The following is a 9718-nucleotide window of genomic DNA, read 5'->3' as shown; positions in this document are numbered from 1 at the left end:
CATCATTTCTCAAGATTTGTCAGGGCCAAAACCCAGCAAAATGGATAATTTATCAGTACACAGTGCAAACAGGCTTTTCAAAATAAGCAGAGAAAACATCCTCCTGGGAAGCCTTGGCCCACTGGAAAAAGCTGTGACTATGAAGAAAGGGCAGAAACCGCTTCTCTTGGCCCTACAGCCATGTCCGGGCCCACACTCAGCAAAGTGTCCAAGCTTTAGTCCATCGCAACTCAGCAAAATCCCAAAGGCAGACCCTTGAGGCACATACTCACCACACGTGTTCTCACTTCGCTGACCTGGGCTCGAACAATACAAAACCGAGCCAGCACTAAGGATTTTTTGGTAACCCAACATCCTTTCTCATCCCACACTTCTACTGCTAGAGCGACACCGCAGGCAGTTCTGCAGAGGCAGAGCCCCACATCTTCTGAGTGATGGAAACTCAGCATCTCTGGAAAGCCAAGCCCCAGATCAGCACACAAGCCTTCCACACTCTTTGGAAACAGGAAATTCATTCTTCACTGATTGTATATAGAAAGGACAATTCTGCATTCATTAAAAAAAAAAAAAAATAAAACAACCAACCTGGGAGTTGTTCTCCTAAGTGCTTTCACTACCTAACGCTCATCGCTGCCTTACCCACCCAGACTAGTAACAGGCACTGCACACCCCCTGGGAGAAGGCTGCCTTTTGAAGTGTTTAGGGATCCTGTAGAGCCCAAAGCACCCTCAGCATCAGTTTTGGCAAGAACGAACATAGCACCTACAGCAAGTGGAAGGGGGTAAGTCTAAGCACCACAACCCCAATCTATCTCTTTGTGACCCACTGGCCCGTACAAAGAAGGCAGAGGGAGGAGTTGTTCTGGGAGCCCTCTTCTTGCCTCTGGAATGGCCCAGGACCGTAAACCTGTGAGCCCTCAGCTGCTTGGTGTGTTCCTGAACTCACTGCCTTGCACTTGTTCAGGCAGCATCTAACACATGCACCTGAATCAGATGTCCCAGGACCTTCTTTCCTGAAAGTCATGAACCAATTTGAAAACGCTGAATTGTCAAAACCTGTGCCTGAGACATGGGCCCTTTCCATAGGCAGAGCACACGCAGCTCCAGGCTTTCAGCTCCCTGCAGTGTCCTCTGCACTGCTAATGCCACCTGTACACACCGGGAAGAAAAGACCATCCTCTGCTGCCACCATCACAGCGTCATTGCTGCAGCCCATGTGCTCTGATTGATGCCATACATGAAAGAATAAAATTTAGGCTGGCGAGTTCATATGGCACCCACAGGGACTGTTCAGCTTAGACTCTTGTGTTTGTATCAGATGAAGAAGCACACGTGCTAACGGGGTGGGTCTTCTAGATATCTTCCAGATATTTGACACCAGTTAACATATCAGCTACCAAAATCCCAAGGGATTGACTTAAAGCTTTTAAAACCTCTTTTCTTCGCAGTTGCCCAAACATGGTTATAATGTTACAGTTACCTTCCCAGTGGAATAAGCCAGCAAGAACCTTGCTGCACAGCTCATTTTCTTTGTTATCCCAAACAGATGTGAATACTCTTTTCTACTTCAATCGAACTGGCCATCAAAAAAGCAGGAAGAACCAACTCAAGCCTGGGCAAAACTGTAACTCAAACCAGCTCTGGGTGATGACCAGGAGATTCTTACTTACGGCATTCAGCCAGAGCAAAAGAAGAAGCTGGACTCCAAACAGTCAGGTTGAAAGTCTGAGCAAATCTTTACCATAGCTACAAAAGAACAGTCTTGGTGCTATCTGGCCTGTGTCTTCACATGAGATCAGCCAGGGCACTTGCCTGTTAAACTAAAGTAGAAGCTACTTCATGATTCAACCACTATTTGTCCTACTTTGCCTCTTGCTGTGATATTCTGGGAAAAAAAGAACAGCATGGCTGGCTTTGATAGTCTAACATTACAGGATCTGTGAGCAAATCAAAACAGAAGGATCCCTTCAGTGCAATCACTGAGCGCAGTGTCATGTCTCCTGCACTGGCAAACTCCACTTCGGGCATCAGGCCTGGAGAATGAGTGGGCAACAGCAAGTGCAGAGTGATAGGAAGCCGCCCTTCCTCCCCTCCTGCCACGGGGAATGGCCCTTCAGTTCCCAGGGAGCTCCTCAGCTCTCCCCAGCCAGGCTCCTGCTGCATCCACTTCATGCATTTGTCCATTTGGTGCTCTCTCCTCTTTGTTTATTGGCAAAAACAATCTCCTCCTTTACATGATCTTGGAGCTAACATCTCTTTTACTGATCAGGACCTCCAGCAGCCTCAGCTTGGCCTTAATCTGCTTGTATTCATTGTATTCTTCTGCCATAGGAGTGCGGTCTTCTTTCTGCACATTCCTAGTGGGAGTGAGAAAGCAGATCATGAGGATTTCTGTAACAGGATGTCTTCCCTCAGCAGCCTCCCTCTGTCCCCCAACAAGACCTACAAAGCAGCTCCTCTCCTCCAGTCCCTACCAGGGAACAAAACTAACACTTTCACCCTTTGAGAGGAAAAAAAAAAAGGGGGGGGGCGGTGTCAAACAAACTCCTCCACCAAAACGCGGGACGCATGCATCTTGAGGGTGAACACAATCCCATGGTTCCAAATGCAAAGCCTTATTTGAAGCATGCACTACTTCTCTAAAATTGCCAGCCTCTATGTAACAGCTGAAAAGTATTTCAGTAGCCAGCTGAATGTCGGGCTGCTAGCATGGCAAAATAAAACACAGCTTCTCCTGACTTGTCAGCACATCACGTGCATGAACAGGCACCCTTGCGAAAAGGAAGATGATATCTGATCAGATTTCTCTTAGCTTACATGAAACTTTTAAGTTTTCAGTGATTTTACAAGAACCTCTAAAGATGATTGCCCGTGGCAAGAAACTAACAAGATAATTTAAGAGTATAAGTGTATTAAAATATTCTATCAGCTCATTATTGAGTGGTATTTTCTGAAAACAATAACCCCAGCTACACTAAAGCAGAAATAGTTGTTAAACTAGTGTCTGAATACCTCACAGACTAGCAAGAAAAGGACAGAAATCTAAACATACATCATTAGGAAAAACCCCAATTATTCTATCACTGAGAAACTCTTCCATCATTCCTGTCATCTGTGCTACAGCTGGATTTTCGCAATCTGTACTTTTGCTTCCCACTGCTTATCCTAAGACAAAGTTTTCAAAGAGGCTGTGGTCCCTGAAGTTCTTTGTGGAGGGGTGAAGTAATTAATTTTATTGGGCAACTGTAATGAATGTGGGTAAAACACTGATGATGATGAAGAAATACATAACAGGGAATTCAGGTAACTTTCCCTATTTGGAGGTCTTTGTAGATGCCAAACTGATGAAAAGTAGCTGAAGGACAGGGAGAGACGGCTGAGAAATGATTACCTTCCATTTTGTCGGAAAAAATTATCTTCAAAGTCTCTCAATTTTTTTCTGATCCGCTTTTTCTCTTCCCTGACTTCTTGGAGCTGCTCTAACAGTTCAGGGCTGTTGGGTTAAAATATACACAAGATTATATATATGTACACAATTATACCAGGAAACACAGAGTAAATCTACAAATGTATGATTGTACGTATGCCAAGCAATGGAGCAGCTCCTGCAAGCAGCTCTGGCAACCTGACATTACTTGCAACAAAAAGCTCTCTGAATTTAGTTCAGCAAAATGATCCTACGCTTAAGCTGAAGCCTCTAAGGAGGCCAAGTGTGCCTTTCACAGTTCACCACAGCTGCTGAAGATGGGTCTGGTTTTGGTGGCTTTTACAGGATCAAGACTCAATGGTCAAGACTCAAAGCTACCACCTATGTGTGTCTGCATCAGACCTAGGTGCTTAAAACGAGGAAAGCTAGCTCAGCTTGGCCTCTCCAAAATCTGAAAAACCTTGTAGAGTACAGGGTTGTTTTAATCATGGAAGCCTGCCACTGGTGAGTGGAGCTACTATTCAGAGCTGGAATCCAAAGATGCAGAAGTCAAATATCAGTATCAGGACAAGGTAGTTTTTTCCCAAACCCTTTCATATGAGGGTCTATTGAGTTTACAAATAAAGCGCAAAACCTTCTAACTCAGACCATAAATGGAAAAACCAATAAAAATCTAGACAATTTTTTGACAAATAAAATGCTATCTTAGCAAGAAATAATGTTTTGAAGTTGCCTGTGAACTCAGCATACATGGATGCTTCATGGAGATTGGAAAGCCCCATATCCTGATTGCTCCTAGGTGGCATCTTATCATCCACCGGGGAAACAAAGCCGTCAGCATCATCTTCTAGTTGATCCAAGAAGCTACGCACGTTGAAATCTGTTTTCATGGTAATTGTGAAATCTGGCTTCACGTTGCTGTCCTCCTCTGAGCCCTCTTCTTCCTCCTGCAGAGAGGGACAGAGCACCCCCGTAACAGAACAGGTTACTGCTTCCATTTGGACAAACAGGCACCTCCTTCCACCACATGCACGGGGAACAGAGAGAAGTGGACAGGCAGGGCAAGCGCTTAATTGCTGAGCAATACAGGACACCAGAAAACCACCAGTAAGACACCCTGTACCCAAAGCACCTCAGAGAAACTGCTACCATCAGCTCAGATTGGTTAACGAGACCCAAGGCAATAAAACTGAGTGAAAAAATACCTGGGGCTCTTGGCAACCCGTCGCTTTGTTTAATTTATGTATTCTGATGTAAATAAAACCACTTACAGTCACTATGCACTGTCTAAAGCATACCAGCCATCCTCTGCCTTTCCATACAAATACACCGGGCAGCATATGGATTGCCAGGTTAAAATGCAAAATATTCCCTCAATAGATACAGCTCAACAGCTCTCTCTAACGGCTGAATTCAAGACCTCAAAAGCTCATACAGTGAGCTCAGATCAGTCTTTCCATGGCCCAAATGTAGAATGTGATTGACTGTAAAAGGATTGCTGCAGCTAAAGCGTTCCTAACATCAGCACTGTACCATTGAGCTGGAATACACTAAAAACTGGAGTGCAAACACTCTGCTCAGAGCAGTTTTCCCAAAGTACACTGATGAACTGGCTGTGTTCAAATTTTTCACAAAATTTATAGGGACAAGATTTGAAAGTCTTTGCTGCACCTGGTACTTGCTAATTCACAGCGTTCTCAAATGTAGGGCTTGTCCTGCGACACTGTCCAGAAATCATCTGGATTTCCAGTGAGCAGCATTTTTCAGTTTTCTCTTACAGAGACATTTCTAGAAGGCAGTTTTCAACCTGAATATAAGGAATGAGCCATGAGCATTAGAGGAAGGGAATAAATGCCAACATGGACAGTTAAGTCTCTTAAATATGTATGTATGTACATGTATATTTATTTTACAACCATGTAAACTCAAGCCAAGAAGGATCTACACACATGCTTATCTTTAAAAGTTTTTGAGGGCTGATATCACTGAAGCCTTCAAGTATAGCCAAAAATATACTCTTGCACTGGGATCGAAATAAGCCATTTTCTTTCCTTTTTTTTCATGCGATCTCTTGTGAATAGCTCAATTATTCCGAAGAGATTGCTCCCATATTTCAAGCAGAAAGGGAGAAAGCAACACCAGGACCTGGCACAGTCCCATTAAATCCTCAAAGTCAATGATTTATAAACACATACATTTACATGAGATCATACTCTGCCCAGAGTTTTCTTTTTATGTTAAAGCTCTAGGCCATGAAAATACAAAGCCACAGGCTGAGAATTACAACCAAGATTGAGGCCTGAGGATGAAAAAAAGATTAGCTGGGGAGAAGTTTTGAGTAATAATAATAATAATAAAAGATACAGAGAAGTTGGAAAAACTCCAGGAAAAATCTCAGCAAAATCTGCAGGGAACTTGTGAAAGTTAAAGCAATATAGAGAAGACCATCTCTCCAAACATAAATTACATTGTTTAAACAGAAGGCATAAACCAGCAGTCATATACTGTCCTTAAACCCTGCAAACAACTTCAGGCTGGGCTGGGAAGGGACACCATCACTCACTGCCATTTACCAGTCCCCAAGCATCCCGTCCTGCCATGCCGGTAAGGGCAGCTAGGACCGAAGCAGGAGAATGCTGATCCTGCTGTGACACGGAGGAGGATTTGCTAAGCCAATTTAAGCAGTAAAAACGGCACATTTTATTTTAGGGGAATCTCTCTGGCACCAAAGGAGGAGCTCCTGAGCCCTCTCCTAGGAGAGCAAGTCACTTCTGGATTCCCCTTCTGGAGAGGAAGGAAAGGGACAATTTTCATAAGCAGGGTGACAAACTGCTCCCAGGGACAGATGCAAGGTGTCTTCCCCAGAGATGCCCATGAGCACCTCCCTCTTGCCTCACTCCGAGCCACCAGTGCGCTGCCCAAGCCAGCAAGGATTCCTCTGGCCCGGAGCTCAGGAGCGAGCTTCCTGCCAATGGAAGCCCACGGGAGGAAAAGAAAGTGTAGAAATTTCACTTGTTTAGACCTCAGTGCCAAAACACTACATCTGGCTGTCACAAGACCTCTTAAAGCATTTTGCTTTTTAAAACGAGGAAGCAAATTAAAAGGATTCCCCGTGAAAACTCGAATGGAAGTGGCCATCTAAGGCCTTCGCTTTAAACAAGTCTCACATGGGAATCTTATTTTAAACCTGCCTGGGCATCCATACCGCGAACCAGAACCATCTTCATTGACTAGACCCATTTGGCTTGCACCTGCTTGGATATTTAGGCAATCATGAGGCATGTAAATTTTTCAGAATTAAAAATATAAAATCTCCAGAGTATCCCATCATCAGCACTCCCAGCAAGCAAGCATCCCAATGGTTTTTTCAACACAGACAATACTGAAAATATTGTACACAAATGTTTGGTAAGGCTTCACTTCAAATCACCTTTCAAGCTTTTATCCAACTCTTCTAAATGCTTCAAAACAAACCAAAATCAAAAAACCCGACAGGGTCAGGGGTCACCCTAATTGATAGCTGTAAGTTTTGACTCTGGGTGCAAGTACAGCTGAAAAATAGAACACACACTAAAAGAAAAAAAACTAAACAAAAGTACCCCTCACCAGACCACTACTGCAGATTCGATCCAGCAGTTATCTAGAAAATAGTGAGAGCTCTGTGATGATTAACCAGCCTCCAAATAAGAGCTCCAAACAACATCTTCAGTCTGCAATCTGGTTTTAATGAGTATATGCCTTGAATAGTCCATTAATATACAATCTACTCTAATTGCCTAATAATCAAATCGCCTTGGATGTCTAGCTCTGCAGCATTTCCACCATTAACCAAACTCAGCTGGATAACGGGTAAGTGACCCAAGTGTGCCGAAGCCCTTTTCCCCTCATTACATTGCAAGGGCAGGGAAAGCAAGCCAGGGCCCAGCTCCACGCTGCGTGTCCTGGTCAACAGCTAGGCTTCCCTTCTTCCCAGGGAAGGATGGCCCAATATTGCAGCATTCTTCACCACCCACAATCACTACCCCACTGCAGCACGAGAAAGAAACACAACAATCCTGCCATCCAAGTCTGACCAAAAAAGCAGGACCGAGTTGTTCTGACATCCTTCCTCCTGCGACTTGGTCAGAAATACCATTCACAAGGTGGTGACAAAGAGCCCTGGATAAGATAAGCACGTGAATGGGAGTAGGTATGGATTCTGTAGGTGCCCTGGTTGGCTCCATGTGCGAGTGTTAATTTTGTGAGAGCTCATTCCTGCCACGGTGCTGTGTGCAAGCCACAGAGCTTTGGAGTGAGAGAAACTACCCCAAAACAAGTTAGTGTCATTAAAAAGAAAGGAAGAAAGGAAAAAAAGCAAAGCACAAAGGTAACTGTGATTTTTTTTTTTTAAAGCAAAATAAAATATATTATGTGCAGGTGGAGGGAGAAGGAGAAGGATGGGAAAGAATGCAAAGCCAAGGAAATACTGTAGTCTTATCTACAACAAGGGAAGAATTTGATCAGAACTGGTGAGGCTTAAAGCAGCTACTGATTTTTCAGGAAGACACTGCAAAAAAATCAACACTGATGGAAAAAAAAAAAATCAATCATTCTCTTTCATTGGTATAAGGGGAAAATTGATGCAAACTGAGCAATTAGTTAGCAGCTGGAGGTCTTCACCTTTATCTCCTTGAAGAAGGAAGCTGTTTCGCCCTCGATAATTGGCTGCAGCAAAGGGCTTCTCCGCTTGCTGGAGGGGGAACCCTGTGACAGGTGTTAACAAGTACGTTACATTATGAACCCCTTTCTCCTCCACCACCTGCTCTCAGCTCATTCTCACCCACACATTCACCCTCAGCTCACTGCCGGACCATCAGGAGAAATCTATGTCTTGAAGAAGAAAAACACGCCTGGCAAACCCCCTGAACCGTGGGCTGTTTTCTCCGAGGATGTTGCTTAGCAAGGGACATCACTGCCAAACACTTTTAAGAAAAAAAGCTTGTGCGCTGGAATACTAGCTGGGCAGGAGCTAAAAAGTAAAGGCTGCAAGAAAATAATCCCCAGCCTGAGGCCCGTACACACACCCCCCACAGTAAGCTGGCTCTCCAGAGCTATGGTGCAAGCCTAGCTAGACTCTCCAGGCTTGCTTTCCAGAAGCACGAATTCCCCCTGAAGTGCCTAATGATGCAGAGTTAGATTTTCAAATGCACCCTGCCTCTGCACAAACCTCTCTCTTGGTTCTCACTAGCAGGGCTGGAGAAAGCCAGTCTTGTCTCTCCTCTGCTAGCTACAGTGCAATTTCAGTTTTGTGTCTCAACAGGACTTGAGCTCTCTTTTGAGAGCTTTGTGTTAAAAACTGCCCATGCACAGCTACAGAGCTTCTTCTTTCTGATTGCCAGCACCATCTTCACAGCACACATTTGGGGAGTATTTGGCATATTCAAAGAGGAACAGCTTTTTGCTTTGTTGGAAATGCAGGACCACCTCCCACTATCTGCAGAAAAAAAGCCCACTTCTCAGTGTCACTGCACTGAGTAATGCTGTGCCAGTCCATTCACCTCACTGGTGGTCTACGAAGAGGCCAGGACACGAGCGCTGCTTGGGAACAGCAAAAACATAAAGGATCATATGTGACAGACAAAGGAAATGAACAGGAACCACAATAAAACAATTATCTTTCCATAGACAGGCTAAAACTATTCTGTGTGTATTTTTTAGATCAAACGATTTTTAAAAAGTCACCTACACAAGTTGTCTAAAATTAGAGATGGTGCATTTGCTCCCTAGAGGGGTGCATTGGATTCCTTGCTGAAGGACCACCTCAAATGAGGGAATATCCACCACTTGCTGGATCTCTTTAATACAAATGAAGTATTAGGAGACTGTTGGCCCTTCCTCTCAGCCGAGAAGCCTGGGAACCACACAAGTCTGTGTTCCTGACACACAACCCTGCATAACCAAGCAGCATAGAAGACCTACAGCTGAGTGGATTGGTAAGGCAAGGGAAGTGAGGCTGTAGCCAAACACAAGATGATGAAATACCAGCAGCAGCCCAATAGAAAGAGGAGAAACAACACGAGGTGAGATGTGCCCCATGGCTCATGGGTGGGCACTAAAGTCTCTTGACCAGCTTTGCCTGACTTCAGTATACAGCATTCACACAGTTGCTTGGTCTTTTGAGTGATAAGGGAGGCTGGGACTTGGCCTTACTGATTGTGTCATATGCAGAAGTGTGGTGATGATACCAAATTGAGCGCTGATGATACCAAAGTGAGTGGGTGTGCTGACCTCCTTGAGGGTCGGGAGGCTTTGC

General features: G+C 44.5%; 1 protein-coding gene across 1 annotated transcript; it reads right to left on the bottom strand.

Annotated features, from left to right (window-relative positions):
- Positions 1–2229: 2229 nt before the first annotated feature.
- On the bottom strand, positions 2230–8169 carry LOC104467704 (protein FAM13A-like; the record flags this gene model as incomplete). Its single annotated transcript, XM_010081572.1, has 4 exons — positions 2230–2356; positions 3391–3492; positions 4177–4373; positions 8086–8169. Coding segments are annotated over 4 exons (510 nt in total), but the record flags the coding sequence as incomplete, so codon positions are not given.
- Positions 8170–9718: the final 1549 nt, after the last annotated feature.

Source organism: Pterocles gutturalis, unplaced genomic scaffold (genome assembly GCF_000699245.1).
Source record: "Pterocles gutturalis isolate BGI_N339 unplaced genomic scaffold, ASM69924v1 scaffold33249, whole genome shotgun sequence".
In the NCBI taxonomy this organism is placed as follows: Eukaryota; Metazoa; Chordata; class Aves; order Pterocliformes; family Pteroclidae; genus Pterocles; species Pterocles gutturalis.
Note: the sequence above shows the minus strand (reverse complement) of the source record. Positions and strands in the feature narration are given on the sequence as shown.